The sequence below is a fragment of the Vigna umbellata genome, chromosome 11 (genome assembly GCF_029865625.1).
Source record: "Vigna umbellata cultivar VRB3 chromosome 11, Vumbellata_1.0, whole genome shotgun sequence".
Lineage (NCBI taxonomy): Eukaryota > Viridiplantae > Streptophyta > Magnoliopsida > Fabales > Fabaceae > Vigna > Vigna umbellata.
Window position 1 is genome coordinate 32,628,070 of NC_142175.1, and position 19,394 is coordinate 32,647,463.

At 31.2% G+C, this 19,394-nt stretch overlaps 3 protein-coding genes across 3 annotated transcripts; 2 read left to right on the forward strand and 1 right to left on the reverse strand.

The window, feature by feature from the left end:
* Positions 1-5,318: 5,318 nt before the first annotated feature.
* On the forward strand, positions 5,319-10,552 carry LOC148191545 (homeobox-leucine zipper protein GLABRA 2-like). Its single transcript, XM_088102634.1, has 11 exons — positions 5,319-5,550; positions 5,739-5,998; positions 6,749-6,866; positions 6,954-7,148; positions 7,239-7,610; positions 7,769-7,870; positions 8,630-8,839; positions 8,943-9,117; positions 9,221-9,492; positions 9,893-9,979; positions 10,080-10,552. Exons 1-11 carry the CDS (start codon positions 5,476-5,478, stop codon positions 10,458-10,460), a joined length of 2,247 nt encoding a protein of 748 aa, XP_087958760.1. The 5' UTR covers positions 5,319-5,475; the 3' UTR covers positions 10,461-10,552.
* Positions 10,553-12,476: 1,924 nt separating this feature from the next.
* Positions 12,477-13,808, forward strand: LOC124824057 (photosystem I reaction center subunit VI-2, chloroplastic-like). The gene is made up of 3 exons (XM_047296422.2): positions 12,477-12,684; positions 12,778-12,904; positions 13,459-13,808. Exons 1-3 carry the CDS (start codon positions 12,557-12,559, stop codon positions 13,636-13,638), a joined length of 435 nt encoding a protein of 144 aa, XP_047152378.1. The 5' UTR covers positions 12,477-12,556; the 3' UTR covers positions 13,639-13,808.
* Positions 13,809-14,482: 674 nt separating this feature from the next.
* LOC124824058 (rop guanine nucleotide exchange factor 12-like) lies at positions 14,483-17,890 on the reverse strand. The gene is made up of 7 exons (XM_047296423.2): positions 17,281-17,890; positions 16,982-17,098; positions 16,616-16,770; positions 16,456-16,530; positions 15,786-16,049; positions 15,384-15,704; positions 14,483-15,100 (listed from the first exon to the last, which is right to left on the reverse strand). Exons 1-7 carry the CDS (start codon positions 17,534-17,536, stop codon positions 14,696-14,698), a joined length of 1,593 nt encoding a protein of 530 aa, XP_047152379.1. The 5' UTR covers positions 17,537-17,890; the 3' UTR covers positions 14,483-14,695.
* Between the last annotated feature and the right edge of the window lie 1,504 nt (positions 17,891-19,394).

Here is a 19,394-nt window from a genome sequence, read left to right on the forward strand (position 1 = left end):
ACTTTATGTTATTTTTTTGCATGTGATCTTTTTGCTTAACATATAGTGTTTGAGTTTTCTATACAAGTTTCTATTGATCAATATTTTTAAGTTTGTGTCCTAATCGTGTTTATGTAGTTTCTAGATATGAATAAAACATCCTATGAGATGGAAGAGATTTGAGATTACTTAGAACAAGTTTATATGTCTCTTGGACAAGGAAAGTTCATTGTACTATTTTAAGTTATGTATACCTTGAAATGTAGAATTGTATGATTATATTATGATATGATTATTTTTATGAATGAATGATATATGATAATATTTCTATGTTTGTTTTATAAAAACTCCTTTTACACATTAACTTACCTTTTTTTTATGTTGCATTGTTTATGTATTTTTTTTTATCATTTTATTAATGTCAGCAGTGATAGATGTTGAATTATCTATAATAAAAAACAATGATGATGCCTGGTATTTTTTTTGTAGTCTAATAATTTTCATTACTTACTTTAGATATATTTTATTTAGATGTATTTTATTATTATGATTATTATTTTAGATAATTATAATAATATTATACACATAGATTATCTACTTTGTTTATTAAAATTGTAATACCTTATTATAAGCTATTAAAATTGGAATGTTACAAATTAAACTCTAAATACTTTTAAACATTTTAAATCCTTATCAATCCAAAAACACTTAATAAAATATTAATTAAAAAGTTTAAATTTATAAGAAATTTAAAATTTAATTAAGCTTTTACGTTTATGCACACATTTATAAGACTTAATAATGGTTGGTTGGGTGTGTTGTGGAACAGTGGAAGTTGTTAAACGTAGCATATCTATCCGTCCATTAAAAGGAAACATATCTAACTGTCAATCTCATCAAACGAGACTTTCTCTTTTATCTGTCTTGCCTGCCAACAAAAAAGACAAAATGAGAAAGAAAATATTAAAAAATTATTGGCAAGTTTCTCTCTTTTGTTTTTATATTCTTAAATTCACCTCTCTTTCTCACTCTCATAAAATAAGCAAGCATCCATTAATGGAAGATAAATATTTATACCATGTAATTAAATTTTATAATAAATAAATAGTTTTAATTATGATTAGTTCTATAGTCAATGAACATTTCTAATTTATACATTATTGTTTCGGTCGATCTGGATGACCCTACTAAAACATGAGTTTGTCGAAGACTGGACGAACGTTGGTGAAATCCACGAACTGAAGCAGACCGTGCGACTCCGTCTCTAGGGGGCACTAGAAGACCGGACGGTTACCTCCTTGCTGAGGACTGGGCGCGTTGGGAAGGGTCGAACGGGCTCTCTCCTCTTTCTTCAAGCTGGGCGGTCGGGTACCTGTCAAAGACACTCCAATGCTTAAGTCAGTAACATGACCGAGTGGTCTATAGTGCATGTATATATTGCATCATAACCAATCTGTCCAGAAATCATACCTGGAACCTTTATTTATACTGATTGTAATGGGCTTTTACCTTTCGTGGGCCTGATAACGGCCCAATCATACCTTAATCTTCATTAAGGATTTTAATGAGTCATTAGTGTTTAACCGTGACCTAGTGAGGGTCGATCGGGATGGCCGGTCAGAAGGGTGGTCGACCAGGGATGTCAACCTGGGTGGGCAGCCACTCGATTCTACTGATCGGTCACACTGGACGCTCGATCTGGATGGCTGACCTGGGTGAACGTTCGGTCCATGTGTGGTCGGACAACGTGAGCTTGAACGCTCGGTCTAGATGATCGATCTGGGTAAACGTTCGATCCATGTGTGGTCGAACAACATGAGTTTGGACGCTCGATCTGAATGGTCGACCTGGATGGACGTTCATGAATCGGAAGGACCGAACAGTACAATTACAGAGAAATAATTTATAACGTGGTATAACAAGTTTTGTTTTTATTCACAAATATTTATGAATAAAACCTGTTAAAGATAAAAGATAAAATAAAATCACCGGGATGCGAAGAAAAAAACTTAAAATTGTGTTTGATTTGCGTTATAAAATTTGTTTTTGTTTTATATATTTTAGTGTTTCAGGCGTTGTTTTTTCTTTCATCCTATAAATCACTTTATTTCTATTTTATTAGTTTATCTCAATTATTTTTTTATCCCTCTAAGATTTTCAAGATGATTTTCAATTATATATTAAAATAAAAATAAATTCTAATCGATTAGAATTGAAATCAAAGTAAATATCTTTTTTAAACCTTAAACCTTTTTTTAGTTTAATTTTCATTTACAAGGTTTTTGTGGCTATATGCGATATTTAAGTGGAATAAAATAATTTTTTCAGCTTAAATATGTAATAATATATTAAGGTTGTAAATTAAATTATTTGAAAATAAGTTAGAATTTTATTTTTTATTTTTATCTAACTTTTGGATCATTTCTCATTCGAACACAAAAATTGACGTAATGTTGTATCAAATTGTAACTGACTTATTGAATCAATTTTTACATTTATTATTGTTGAATTAATGTTTTGTATATTGAAATAAATTTTGATGAATGTTGATAATGCGTAAATGTTGATGATTATACGTGGATTATTTATGTTGTTAATGACTTGAAAAGATAAAAAATGAGTTATTAATTAATTTTAAGTAAATTATGTTTCTAGTGAGTTTTAAATTTGGATGTTATTATGGTTACAAAACAATGTGTTATAATTATGAGTAATATTTTATATACAATTCTTGATATTAATTTACAAGTTACATAATTGAATATAAGATGGCAAAAAACCAAAGAAGGAATTTTTATAACCAAAATATTTGTAAATATATGAACTCACATAGTAATGATTTAATTTTATGATTTGTTTGTAAATCAAAGTCATATTAAGTCAATTGTTACATTTAATAAAATATACTTGATACAAGTTAAAAAACCATTCATTCACTTTTCTTTATTATATATATATATATATATATATATATATATATATATATATATATATTTTAAAACAAACTCAAATATAATTTTTTATTATATAAAACGATATATTAATTCGTATTTCTAATCCATAACTATTATTATTGATTTATTGTAAAATTTAATTATAAAAGGTTAACTTATTACAAATTATCTTGAATAGTATCTCATTAAATTATTTTTTTAAAAGTTATCTTTACTGTAAAAAAAGAAAAACTAAATTTTCATTCTTTCATAAAAACTCCACATGATTATTTTTTTAAAGTGAAATAAAATGATCCCATAAAAGATAATAATATAAGACCCCCACATCTCTTAATGTTAAAGCAAAATATGTTTTAAAATGATTTAATTTTGTTAGAAATACATGACTCGTATTTTTTTACCTTTTATTTAAATTTCATAATACTAAAAAAAATACTCATAGTTACTCATAAATATAAATACATTTGGAAAAAAAATTCCAAATAATTCATATTCATAAAGTATAAAGTATGATTATGATCGAACAGAAGAAATGACAAAGAGTTAGTGTCCAGTGTCCACTTTTCTGACTTTCATTCTGATCTAGTACAATTCCAACACACAGGTTTATCTTATTTAATATTTTTTTAATGCATGCAAAAAATATTAAATATATATTTATACCCTAATTTTTTTACTGAAAATATTTATTACTTTATCAGGTCTTACATACAATACACTTGTAATTAATTCATGTGTATTGAAAAAAGGTTAAATATGTTTTTAGTCCTTAAATTATTGGTCGTTTCTGCTTTTCGTCCCTCATTCAAAGTAAGATACAATTTGGTCTTCATTTTTTTCGAAACATTCGTTTTAATCCTCGAAAACTAAACACTGTTTAAAAATTTGGTCCTCATTTAGCAATAAATGAGGACTAAAACCAAAATTCCGAGGACTAAAATTAACGTTTCGAAAAGAATGAGGACCAAATTGTACCTTACTTTGAAAGAGGGACGAAAACCAAAAACGACCAATAATTTAGGGACTAAAAACATATTTAACCCTTAAAAAAAAAATCAGTTAATTTAAAGTAGCATTAAATTTATTTCTAACTGCAGCAGTACTTTCTTTAAGGTTATCTTTAAATAATTAATATGTGAAACGAGAACAGTAGACTTTTACCTTTTAAAACAAAACATTTTAATTCTCTGATCTTTGTGACTGATGAAAAAGAAAAAAATAATTACATCTATAGACTAAAATGATTAAATATTTTAATAAAATAATTAATGTAATAATTTATTAGAAGAAATTACTTACGAAAATGACAGAGAAAATTAAATAACGTGTCTGTTTATATAATAACAGAGTCAATGCTTTTTTTACCATGCATAAAATAATAACTTATATTTTTAAAGTAATAACTTTTATTACACAACTTATACTTTTATTTTCCTATAAATTAAATGTCTATATATATGTTAAAAATATGGAAAAGAACTTTTCCTTCATAAAACTATAATTTATTGTTCGAAATATGAATTTTAAATTATGTTGGAAAAAGTAACAGTATATATATTATCAAACCATAAATTTATGTTAAAATTAATTAAAAAAATAAAAATATTTATAATATCATCACACTATATTAAACTAAAAATTGATATGTAGCATAATTATTTGAGTGTTTTAATCTCTAAAGAATAAATATTTAACACACTTATTAATTAGTATTTAATTACAACACAAGGAAATTATATTAACACTGTTTTGGTACACTATTATTCATTCAAAGTATATGATTTTTTTTATAACAACTAATTTAAAACACATATGCAAATCATTTCCGATTAATTGTCATTAAATATTTATATATTAATGCCTATTAAACTCTTTATCTAAATTCATCGAGATCGATTAATAAAATATTAAATTTATCAGTAATAATGAAAAATTAATTTTTATTAAATATACTAACAAATTAAATAATTTAAACAGTATCTATATTTTACATCACTAAAATTTCAAAGAATAACGCAACACAATAAATTGACCTTCATTGAATTTTATTAAAAATAATACAAAAATTAAATAACTTAAATTCTAGATATAATGACTTTATTAAAATTTCAAGAAATAATTTCCACACAATAAAATAGACTTATTGATTTACCATTTCTACATCTAGCCATTAAATAATTAAATACTTACGCATTAAGTTTTATTAGGAAATACTGATAAAATTAATTACACATACTATATTAATGACAACACTATAAATTCTAGAAACAATTCTATACAATAAACTCTTATTTCATTAAATACTATTTTGTGTAATAAATATCTCTCTATTTTCACACAATTTGTTCTGACAGTCTGTTTTTATATTTATTTGAAAAGAATAATAAGAGCGTGCAACATGAGAAAGAGTCCTTAAAACCAAACATCATTTTCACCCATTCACAGAGAAAAAAAAAAAAAACAGCATTCGCCATTTTCGCTCCTTAAAAAAACATCATCAAGAACACCGAAAGCACAGAAAGCACAGTAAACGTGTTTGCCAATGGGAGTTAACATGTCAAACACACCACCTCACACCAAAGACTTGTTTTCTTCTCCAACTCTCTCTCTTAGCCTAGTAAGTAATCAACTTCCTGTATCTATATATCTATATATCTATCTATATATATATATATATATATATATATATGTATGTATGTATGTATGCATATATTTATTTATTTATGTATATAGTGTGTATGAAATTAAATTAAACTAATTACAGTTACTTTTTGTTGTTTTTTTTCTGTTTGATTGGATGTGAAGGCTGGGATTTTCCGGCATGCCGAGGAGGCGGCGACGACGTCCGGCATGGTGGTTGACGGCGTTGAGGTCCGGCGAGAGGACACTGTTGAGATTAGCAGTGACAACTCAGGACCTGTGAGATCCAGGTCAGAAGAAGATTTTGATGGAGAAGGTGCTCATGAGGAAGACGATGATGAGAACAACGATGATGGTGATAGGAGTAAGAAGAGGAAGAGGAAGTATCACAGACACACCGTTGAACAGATCAGAGAAATGGAAGCGTACGTAATCTCTCTCCGTATATGTCTACGTATATTAATTTCGTATTGAATAAAGTATCACCGAGACTGAGCATTATATATTTATTGTTAGAGAGAGAGACATAGAATTAAGATTATAAGAAGATTTTCTGATGAATTATCAGCTTATGAGTTGTGCGATCATTTTGTTTTTGCACACAATCGATCAAGAAACATTATTGAATTCGAGTTTTTAATGTTGAATACTGAGATACTGTTTATAACAACACTGTAGTAGTTAATTCCAACATGATTGTCGTAATACGTGTGATCTGCACGAAAATGTTAGGTGTTAGCTAAAAGTGGTGGCAGTGTATGTAACAATAAAATGGTTTCTTCCAAAGTTAAATAATTCACATACCGACATTGCAAGTGGGTTTTAAAGTATATATAGTTTATATATAGAAATAACTGGTATGTGTGACGTACTCCTGCAAAAATTATGGGAAAAGTTTGCGATCGACATCATATGGTCAAAGCGAAAAGATGGTGATTAAAGCTAAAGCTTTGCTTAATTATAATTTTTAAGTACTTTTGCTTTGTCGGTTAGTTTGTTATCTTATGCTAATGTAAAGCACTTTGCTTCTCTTTTCACTTGATTTCGTGGTCGTTGCATTATTAAATTCGATCTGTACATTAATTGTTGTTGGATCAGCCTTGATACGAAGCTTGTAGTGAAAGATAAGACAGCAAACAAAGCTGACAGCTGACATGAATAATGTACTGATGTAGGCTTTTCAAGGAATCACCACATCCTGATGAAAAGCAGAGGCAACAACTCAGCCAGCAACTTGGCCTTGCTCCAAGGCAAGTCAAGTTTTGGTTCCAAAATCGTCGAACGCAAATCAAGGTATCTTAAATGTTTCACCTAATTTTTCCTCAGGAATAATGCATTTTCAAATAAAGTAGTATGTTATTACCATTGCCAATTTTGCAGGCAATACAAGAGCGCCATGAAAACTCATTGTTGAAGACAGAATTAGACAAACTGAAGGAAGAAAACAAGGCCATGCGAGAGATCATCAGCAAATCTTGTTGCCCCAATTGTGGCATGGTAACGGCTGCCATAGATGCTTCCATGTCCATTGAAGAAAAGCAACTCCTTATTGAAAATGTCAAACTCAAAGCTGAGGTAATGTGTATGTACTCCAAATACAAGGAACATTGAAATAGAAAACATAGCAATGTGTGCATAAAATCTTATTAATTAATCCTTATGTAGGTAGAGAAACTCCGAGCAACATTAGGAAAATGTTCACCAACGTCTCCTGCATCTTCTGCTGGTCATGACGAGGAAGAGAACAGAAGCTCTTTGGACTTTTACAATGGAGTTTTTGGGCTCGAGAAATCAAGGATAATGGAAATAGTTAACCGGGCAACTGAAGAGCTCATAAAGATGGCAAACATGGGAGAACCATTGTGGGTTCGTAGCGTTGAAACAAGTCGGGAAATACTTAACTATGATGAATATGTGAAGGAGTTCGCAGTTAAAAATTCGAGCAGTGATAAGCCAAAGACATTCATCGAAGCCTCGAGAGACTCCGAGGTTGTTTTTATGGATCTCCCTCATCTACTCCAAACCTTTCTAGATGTGGTAAGTGTAAGACACGTACGAGGGTGTATCAATATACATAAAGAATAATGTTTCATTGGTGATGTTAAAAATTACCATGAGATATATTTGTGTTAACTCTTGCTCCATATGAATGTGCTTCAAATAAAGATCGAATATAAGTATTTCTCTCCTTGCAGAATCAGTGGAAGGAAATGTTTCCATGCTTGATATCAAAGGCTGCCACTGTTGATGTTATATGCAATGGAGAAGGTTCCAACAGGAATGGTGCAGTGCAATTGGTAAGAGGGAAGATGTTTTAATTTCGCAGTGTTAGGTAGTCATAAACTACAGATACGTACAAAATAGGTGCCTCGTTTATCTTGAACCATTCATTTCTTCCTCATGTTAAAGCGTGGATCTTTTTTATTTGTTCAAGTGGTCCAAATGACAAGCACAAGAAACAGACAGGACTTCTCTTTAAAGTGACCCTTCCCACTCTTGTAATTTTCAACCAACTGTTATTCTAGTTTAAGAATAAAAAACCAAAAACATAAGACACTTTAGCTGCATTTAGATTATGATTATAGTTTAATGTTCTTAACAGATAACGTTTTATTATGCATCGTTGGGAAATGCAAGTTCAGATGCCTTTTTTTCTCTACTGTTAACATAGCCTTGTCTCTCAGAAAATGTTGATAAGGACATAAAAAGCTTAAAAGAATACACAGAAATGATCAAACATACATCAATTATATAAATTCTTGGCACTTTTTCTCGCATTTCCCAATACCGAATCCAACACAAAATCTCTCACTCCATCCCTCTTTATCACCAGAAAAAGATCTTTCTCTCCCTAGTCACATCTATAGTATTGTGGAAATTCTCTTTTATTCTCTATTCAACATATCAGGATAGCAAGACAAACATGATACTATTGTTCAGGTCCTTAGACGTGGAAAATAATGACAATGAGACTTTCTCCATCAAAGTAAAGGAACGAGGTTGTTTTGTTGACATGAAAGGTCTTAATAATAATAAGCATGACCTTGTGGCTGCAGATGTTTGCTGAGCTGCAAATGCTCACTCCAATGGTGCCCACCAGAGAAGTGTATTTTGTGAGGTGCTGCAAACAGCTGAGTGATGAACAGTGGGCAATAATTGATGTATCTATAGACAAAGTTGAACACAACATTGACGCATCCCTTGAGAAATGCAGAAAACGCCCATCTGGTTGCATTATTGAGGATAAGTCAAACGGCCACTGCAAGGTATATGAAAAAAAAGTCTTTAACATTTTATGTGAATTTGATCATACTATATATATATATATATATATATATATATATATATTGATGTTTCCTTCGGTTTAAGGTGATATGGGTGGAGCACTTGGAGTGCCAGAAGAGCACAATCCACACATTGTACCGAACCATTGTCAACAGTGGTCTAGCTTTTGGGGCAAGGCATTGGATAACCACACTACAACTTCAATGCGAGCGTCTGGTTTTTAACATGGCAACAAATGTTCCTACAAAGGATTCAACTGGTGAGCACTGAATTCCAAGGAGGCTTTGGTTGACAGATTAAACAAAGGATACAACAAATGTTCCTACAAAGTCTTTTAACATATGATGATGATTAAATGATAGGTGTTGCAACGTTGGCCGGGAGGAAAAGCATTTTAAAGTTGGCACAAAGAATGACATGGAGTTTCTGCCATGCAATTGGTGCATCAAGTTTCCATACGTGGACCAAGTTCACGAGTAAAACAGGAGAAGACATAAGGATTAGCTCTAGGAAGAACTTGAATGACCCTGGTGAACCTCTTGGGGTTATCTTGTCTGCAGTTTCTTCTGCGTGGCTTCCTGTCTCTCCAAATGCACTGTTTGATTTCTTGAGGGATGAAGCTCGTCGAAGTGAGGTACAAATCTGGTGCAACCTCGTCATTTCTGTCAACATAGGACTTTATAACTCATATTATTTCTAACACAACCGTTCTATGTTTTGCTGTTCTTTTTCATATTCCTAGGCTAGATGTTGAGGATTATTGTTTCAGACAGTGAAATCCATTTAAAAAACATTTTCTTTTTCATGTGAACAGAAATATTAATAGTGTCACAACACAACAATACTTTTTTTGTTATTTCCATTAGAGTTAGATGCATCTGGATAATAGAAAGTTTGCGGAGTTCCAGAAAAGTGGATCCACCACCTTCTGTCTTTCTATACATATATCTATAGCAGCAATTTTATGCAGTTTGGTGAGTAATAATTGCAAATGGGGCCACTGTGTTGACTGCTGTCAATTATCTTTATCACAGTGGGATATGATGTCCTGTGGTGGGTCAGTGCAGTCTATTGCAAATTTAGCTAAAGGAAAAGGCCGAGGCAATGCTGTAAACATCCATGTAAGTGTTTCTACTACCATATCTACCTTTTTGGATTGAATTACAGAAATAATTTAAAACATGGTTAGTGGTTAAGCATCTGATTCCTCTTACTTGGCAGAAAATTGAATCAACAGAGAACAGTGTGTGGGTACTGCAAGATAGCTGCACAAGTGGTTATGAATCAATGGTGGCATATGCTCTTGTGGATTTTGCTGGTCTTCAATCTGTGCTGACAGGATGTGATTCAAGCAATCTTACCATTTTGCCGTCAGGATTCTCAATTCTTCCTGATGGGGTTGAGGGAAGGCCATTGGTGATTAGGTCAAAGCAAGATGAAAAAGGAACAGAAGGAGGGTCTTTGTTTACAATGCTATTTCAGATGCTTGTCAATGCTTCTCCTACAGCCAAGTTAACTATGGAGTCTGTGGAATCTGCCACTAATCTTGTCTCTTGTACATTGAGAAACATTAGAACAAGTTTACAGTGTGAAGATGGTTAGCCAAGATAAACAAAAAAGACAGAGAAAGAAGATAATTAGTTTGATAGAATCTGATTAGCTGCTAAAGTTATCTTTTACAGTATTGATGATTATTTTGTGTTCCTTTTAAATTGATTAATGATTAGATGATATATATTTAAAAGAAAAATAATTTTTTTTCACCTAAATTTTTTATATTTATTTGATATTATTTTTTTAAAAAAAATATAAAAGTTTATATTTTTCATGATATTTTATTCTTTGTTAAATATGTTACAGTACCATTACTCATATTTAAATTCATTTCACATAAATAAAATAGTTATAAAAAATAAATTTTATATTTTAATGAAAGAAAAAATAAAAGATAAAAAAAATAATATTAAAGTAATATAAAAAAAATTGTATGTTAAAGGATAATTTTATGTTTCAAGGAATGCAAAATTCATGATTTTTCCTTATTTTATATTGAAAACTCTTGCTTGAATTTTCACCTGTGATTAACTTTGAGGGATACTAAATTTAGTCTTATTATCAGTTCAACAGTCAAATTTAAATGTTTTTCTAATAATTAGTATCATTCAAAAAAATTAAGAAATGTATTTTTGAGGAAGTAAGTGAATATCTGCATGAAGAGAGACTAAAGGTTTTCAAAACCTAGAAATCAGTATTGTTTGTCTGTATAATTGTACTGTTGAAATGTATATGATCGTAATTAAGTGTTGTTTTATTATTCCAACTTTATTTAAATATTCATCTTAAACTTTAATTTTATATTGTAGAATTGTTTTTGAGAGTTTTGAAGTATAAATAAGAATATAAATGAAATAAATAATTAAATCAAAATAATTTTTAAACCGGTGGCTAAATCTTAAGCTGTAAAATGTATCTAAGGGCATGAACAAGGAAAATTCATCCTAAAGTCAGTCATAATGCATTTTCTAACTTATTTGACTTTATAATATATTTTTGTATAATCTGTGAATATGTCAAACATAAAATAATAATAATAATATATAATTCATATGTTATATCTATTTTATTCTTTTTAAAGCCACCAAACTACTCAAGACTTTCGATATATATGTATATGTCATGTAAGAATATAAAAAAAGTTATATCATGTAAGGTATATTAATAGAAAAAATAATACTTTCATAACTAAAATACTCAAGATCCTATAAATAATAACATTTGAATTGCTGTCTCCTTATTATATCTTCAAAATATATTCATTATAAAAGTTCCGACAAAATTAGCAGTACAAACTCCAACAGGATAAAAGTGTTAAATTACTTATTTATTTCTATTCAAGTTAATCCTTTTATTTTTATATTTAAAATTTGTTTATTTTAGTTTTTAATATACCATTATAATTTTTAATACTTTTAGTTTCCATCATTTATAAATTTAAAAATTAATATATAAGACTAAAAATTATATTAAACATAAGGAATAAAATTTAACCAAAACAATAAACTAAAACGAATAATTTAGCCATCAATCAACCTATTTTTAAGATTGCAGGATCAATGTCTTGTCCCTAAATAAGAAAAAAAAAATCATATACATGGCACTGAGGACAATAGAATAGAACGAAAACACCCATTTTATTGCAATGAGTTGCAAAGAAACATGCATGGCGTTTTCTTAATATATAAATTTATATTTTCTGACAAAAAGAAATTAAGAGATAGTTCAGAAATTTAGTAGACATATATATTATTACTATAAAAAGATTATAATGACGATTTAAAAACCATTCTTAACATGGTTTATTATATATAAATCAAGTTATAACATTGTTTATGCATGCATTATTTATTCTATTCTAATTAAAGGAGCATATTTAAGAACAGTAGATAAACATATATGTTGTATTTTCTGATGTTGCAATTGGACAAGAGTAAGAAGTGGATAAGCTTATCCATCTTCAAGCAAGGTGTGACCTCAGGAATGAATTTCCAAATCTGCAGAAGTGAATGCATGTGGCCACGTGGACACACGAGCTCCATGTAACAGATCAAAAACGCAAACTGCTATGCCACCTGCTACTGAAATACTGATATTGCAGCACAAGAAAAAGAGTCAGAAGAAGTGAAGAACATCACATAATCATGGCTTCTCTTGCAACCTTAGCTGCTGTTCAACCAGCTGCGATCAATGGCCTTGCTGGAAGCTCCCTCACTGGAACTAAGCTCTCTTTCAAGCCCTCTCGTCAGAGTCTCAAATCCAAGAACTTCAGGTTCCATGCATTGATTTGTAAAGTTTGCAATTTTAGAAGAAAATATAGAAAAGTGTCGTGATTTATGCTAAAGGGTGTTGCTAAATATCACAGGAGTGGTGCTGTGGTAGCAAAGTATGGTGACAAGAGTGTGTACTTTGATTTGGAGGATTTGGGTAACACCACAGGGCAGTGGGACTTGTATGGCTCAGATGCACCTTCACCCTACAACTCTCTTCAGGTTTGTCTCATCTCTGCATCTGCATAATCAAACATGGATAACTAAACATAATTCACTGATATACATGTATGTAATTTGATAAACATAATTCAGATGCATACCTTTTATGTTTTTAATGAGTATTGGAATTTCTAGTTAGTATAAGTCTTGTACTAAAATAACATTAAGCATTATATATGTATATATGTGTGGACTAAGATCGATAAACTCATTGTTTTAAGGTTTTGGATGGTGTTTGAATGATGTTGTGTTTTAAGGTTTTGGATGATGTTTTGGGTGATGTTGTATAAGGTTTTGGATGGTTTTGTATTTCCCTGGGAGACCTATCACAACTAAGTATAGAAAATTCTCCTTGCTGATCAACTGAATATTGAGTCTAATTTGATCAATCTTTTCTGTGATGTAACTTAAATTGGATGATTAATATGATAGTTATGATAAGATTCTATATTTCTGATTAGTTAGTGGTGTAAAAAGAATTAAACTTTATACTCAAACAAATATTTCATGCATGAACAAACTACTTACAAGTTTCATTGATATGGATTATGCAGAGCAAGTTCTTTGAGACATTTGCTGCTCCATTCACAAAGAGAGGATTGCTACTCAAGTTTCTGATATTGGGAGGTGGATCCACCTTGGCATACTTAAGTGCAACAGCCTCAGGTGATATTCTACCAATCAAGAAGGGTCCACAACTTCCACCAAAGCTTGGCCCTCGTGGCAAGCTCTAATTTGATTTGTATCAGAACTCAATCTGTTGAGTTCCTTTGTATTTTTTTTTCTGGTTTGAATGATGTGTAAGTATGCTTACAGACCACTATTCAAAGATGCTTCTTTCCAGTCTCATTGAGTGGCATTACTTTGGTTTTCAATTAAAGCAAAGACATGAATGTTTGCCTTATTACCTCTTCAATATGTTTGATTCTCCATCATGTTAATAAATTAGCACAAGAAGTTTGTTTAATTAAAAATAAAATGGCTTATTCCTCGAAGAAGAATGAATGATGACTAAATGAACCACCTAAAGAATATTTTAGCGTAATGGTTAATTTCTTAAGCATTCACTCTGGCCTTCTACCAGGAATTCACGACGTATTCGTCACCAAACCTGAACTATCAATTCTGGGTCAAGTCCTTACGAATTTGTTTTTGGTATCACTCCAAAAGAATTCTTATCAAGGAAGATGAATTCACCTTACTATGGAAAAACGTATTTGTCCCCAAACCTGAACTATCAACTCTGGGTCAAGTCCTTATGGATTTGTTTTTGGTATCACTCCAAAAGAACTCTTACTAAGAAAGATATCTTATGTATATATAAACTCATTCATCTCTTGTTTTACCTTATATAAGACTTTTGTTTGTATCCTAACACAAACTTCATTTCATTGATAGATTTTGCAAGATTGAATTAAGTTAAAAATTTACTTCTTAAAAATGATATCAAAATAATATGAAATCTATTTTAACGAAGTTTGTGTCATCCAATATCGGATAATTTGTAAATTCTTTTCATCATTAGGCCAAATACTCGTTTAATCATAGAGTTAGATATTATTTTAGGCATGGCATCTGTGAATTCATTAAATAACATAGTGCTTCTTCAAACCGCGATGGTTTTGAAAATTTATGTATCCATACATTCCTATGTACAAAAAAGAAACGAATAGATGATATAAATAATTATGTTTTAAAAAACTCCCTCCACAGGCCACAGGCTACACAAACTGATTTTAATACTGTCTTTCTCTCCCTCTTTTTTTAAGTGTTTACACTTTAAATTTTGGCTTAATGGCGTGCTGTTGGACTTCTCATGCCTCCCAATGTCTCAAGGTAGGACACTTTCTTGTCGGTCACTATGTCTGGAAGTTTCTGGGGCTTTCCATTATCCATGTCATTGTAGAAATCATCTGAGGGATCTTTCTTAAGGTCTGATTCACCTTGATCACTGTTCCAACCCATGAAATCTGATAGTGTCATTGTTTCTGAGCTACCCTTTTCCACCTCTTCTTTAGGAGTTGGAGACTTTTCTGACTTGGAATTTGTGTTTCTCGAAATACTTCTTCTACTTGATGGTGGTGGATTTTGAGTGAGGTAATCTGCATGGAGTACATCTTCTATTCTTGACAGCACTGTGAAGGCTAAACTCTCCAATATCCTTGAATAACTTTCAAGAACAGCTTGCCCCACATCCTGAAATGGTAAGTGATTATGTTATAAGTGATTATGTTATAAGTATCGAGAATGATTCAAGTGTGAATCTAAGTCTCACGTTGGATTGAAATGATAAAATTAAATTATAAGTATCGAGAATGACTGAAGTGTAAGTCTAAGTCCGACTTTGAATAGGAATAGAAATGATAAAATTAAATACTATGTAAGAAAAAAGACAGATAAACTCATTATCAGTTTATCTTAAGATTTTGGATTTTGTCAAGAATTTCTTGTGAAAGGAGACAATGGAGATGGTTTTTACCCCGTTGTATTGGATTTTGCTTATATCCAATGCAGATTGAGGAATTCCTGGAAAACGATGCTTTAGGAGAAGTAAGATAGTTTCTGCTCTCTCTTCAAAGAGTTCTCTCTTTTCAATACTCACTGCAGAACCCCAAGATGATTTACAATCTTTTTGGTTCATCTTCCGCCTCCAAATCACAATGGACGCCTCAATTCTGTCCTTGAGATCTAGGATTTTGTGTTCTGATGACATGTCCATAGATGCTAGGAGCTGATCAGGATCGAAAAATTCTTCTGTGATGCTCCTGTATATCATGTCCCCAAGACTTGATCTTCCATTCTACAAAAAATAGCATTCATGTTGTGTGTTAGATTTCAGAATGTTACAACTTTATGCAAATACTTGTTTCTTTTGACTTGCCTTGGGCAAGGATTCAATATAACTTTCAGGGATCTCCATTTCTGATAGAGTTTGAGCATTTATGGCCATAGCTGCTTTAAGCACTTGGTTCACACAATCTTTCTGATACTGAACAAACCTTCTTGCTGACTCTGATAGACCCTCCGGAGGAACCTTAGGTGTAGGCAACCACCACTTGTTATCGTTTTTTCTGTTATCTGGATCATCTGCATCTCTTGATACATAATAGAACTCATTTTGGTCTTTGAAGTTATCCAGACTGTCCTGCTCATCATCAATCGTTGTATGAGAACTAACACCCAATTGAAGCATATATAAAAGAAAGAGAGAAATACGTTTTTAGTCCCTAAATTTTGACACAAAATTGGAATTCGCTCATGTTTCAAACTTTGATACATTTTGATCTTCAAACTTAAAAAATGAATAGATATAGTTCTTTTAATCCAATAACACTAATATTTTTTGACTTGTTAAATGGTGTTTTGGACTAACATTGGAACTGAAACATGTCAAACTTGTAAACAATTCAAACGTTATCCTAAACCGTGTTTGACACGTCAAAAACTTGATTATGGATGGATTAATATGATTATATTGATTATTTTTTAAGTTTAAAGACAAAAATGTACTAAAGTTTGAAACAATGATAAACTTTGATTAAGGATCTTACAATAAGCATTGTATCAAGCTTTCGCAAGGCAGGGATATTCATGTGGAGATCAGTTCTCTGTCGTGTGGTCATGACCTATTGAACGAAAAAGATGAGGTTCTATCATGCAGCAATGGTGAAAGGAAGAAGAGAGACATGATGAGGAAGGAGAGAGGGTTACCTCCATGACTGTGCCATCCTTGTTTTTTTGTTGCACAGGAACCATTTCAACAATGTAATCGGTGACTGACAGAAGCCAATCGATTTCTTTTCTCCATCTTGCCTTCCTTTCTGGCGGCATTGGCTCTAGGCGCTTTTGCTCTCCAAAAACAGCAGCTGCATTCTCAGTAAGAAAAGAATGAGAGAAACTGACAATGAATTATTTGAAACATTTCTGCTATCAAGCTCTCCTGAAAAAATGCAAGGAACAGCACAATGTTTGCACATCATGATTGAACCACCATAGAAACAGCAATATGTTCATGTCTTAGATGAAGAACAAACAGAGCAAGAGACAACAACAACAGCAACAACAACAAAAACATACCTGCAAGATTTGTGAATGCATTTGACAATGCCAAAGCTGAAGAAACACCCTTTCCTCCACCAGACATATCCTCCCCCAACAGGAGTTTAGCAAATCTCTCCTTCATCTGTTCCATTTCTGAATTAAACCCAACCATTTATAAATATCATAAACTAATCCAATGCAACACATCCACAAAAAGTTTGAATGAAAACGAAACAGTTCCAAAATCAATATGCTGTTATAAAACATATAACACTGCATTTAATGATGTGAAGGTAAAGTAAGTCTGAATCCAAATCAAACACAATGTTCTTCACCTTGCAGTAGTTTTTCTTTGGCTATAATTTCCTCCTTGTTCACCCTTGGCTTAGGAGCCTTGTCTTGATCATTTTGAGCTTTTGATCCCTGACTTTTTGATGACACTGGATCTTCCTCCGAAGCAGCAGCAGGATCTAATGCGGTGGCACTCTCAACGCTCAAACTCTTTGCATGCCTCCCAGTGTCAAAAATTCCTTTGAAATTGAAAAGTTTGGACCTGCCACCTTCCTGTTCTTGTTCCATTGCTTTGACCATGATTTCCCTTTACTTTATTGTATTGTATATACGATGTAAGGGAAATTTTCAAGGGATGAAAACAAGAACAAACATGGGATTGATTCCCAGGTCCCTTTAGGAGGAGAGAAATAAGGTAAACTATGTTTGATGCATTGTGGCAAGGGAGGAAAATAGCAGAAATGAAAAGGGAGATGTTTTTTTAGGAGTGCGAGATTTTCAGACAGAAAAGTTGGAGGTTAATATTTGATGGACTTTGTGTTGGTTTTTATTTTCTTTTTTGAGTTGGTTCATTGAACGTGGGGTGCATGTTTTTAACAAATTAAACGGGTTCAAGTGTTAGAAACAAAATTTTACATTATTATTACTGTTATTATATTCATGTCGAGAGGAATCTGTTTTGGCAACCATGTGGGAAAATTTCACGGTTAAGGTTCTGATTTAGAGGTCAAAGGTAGCTGAAAACCAGGAATACAACAGACATGCATGCCTTCCAAAATTCTCACTTCCACGATCAACCAACTTCTTCCAAGCTATTTTACTCTTTTCTTTCTCATTTCTCATTTCTCATTTCTCATTTCTCATTTCTCAAGTCCAAAATCTATATAGTAATTTCCAAATTCTGGTTTCTCAGTTTTTCTCATCATGCCACCTGCACACACCTTCAGTCTTTTATTAGATTTGATTATCATTATAAACTGTCATAAATTCTCCACCCTGTCATTACCCAAACTGCTTTTGGAGCCTCTCATTCCAAAGCTTTTCTTTATATTTAATGTCAAATTTTGTGCAGTGAGCAACGTTACAGTACATAAGTTGGTTAGCCCTTAATAAAACAAGACAACATATGACTTTCTTTTTCGATATATTCTGTTTCTTTTGTCAATATCTTTTGTTTAAAGTACCACGAACTTTATCAATAATTAAAAAAATAAAATAAAAACTCACTCACCATAACCAATAATAGACCTATGTTGTAATTTGGAGGGCCAAATAAATTTTAATTTTAATCTATACGGTTCAACATGTCTTTTAAATGATAAGATATTGTTAGCTTTCATTGTCTTACTAATGGATGTATCTTATATGTATATAATCAATTCATATTCATCTCTTGGTTTTGGAAGCACGTATTTGTCTATAAGATCTGAATCATCAACTCTAATACCAATTTTCAAAAAAGTTCAACACACATAAATCGTCACAATGATAAAATATTGTTCGCTTTGGATCAAATCCTCACATGTTTATTTTTTATACCACTTTAAAAAAATCTCTTACCAATGAATATATATAAACTCAAGCCATTGGTTTTATCTTAGGTGAAACTTTGTCTGTGTCTTACCACATATCTAAACATCTTTTATGGAATCTGATTTCCCATATGAATGGTTCAACCTATCTGTACTGATATACTCTCATATAAATGTTTTTTAATTCACATAAATTCTTAACCAACAAAAAGTGTCCAATTACTAAGAAAAGGACTCGCATTAGTCCTAAAAGTAGAAGCTTTTTTTTTCATCTCATTGTTCATATGATTTCTAGTCTTTAAGACGTGTTCAGGTTTTAATGAACTTCCTGTAAGAATGTTTAAGGGTTGGTTTGTGTTAAATTTGAGAGAAAATAAACTTTGAGTTAATTTGAAATTTTCATTTTTTTATGCAATATAAACCAAAGTTTTTACTATGCATGTGTATAATTATTTTTAAATAAAAAATTGTGAATAATAATTAATAAAAATCCATATAATTGATTTGATTTGAATTGTTCATAGTTACAAATTTACCATTATAATACTTTCATATAAATCAATTATCACATTGGGATTAAATTAATAATCCAAATCAATCTAATTTAGCAGTAAAGTGATTTTGAG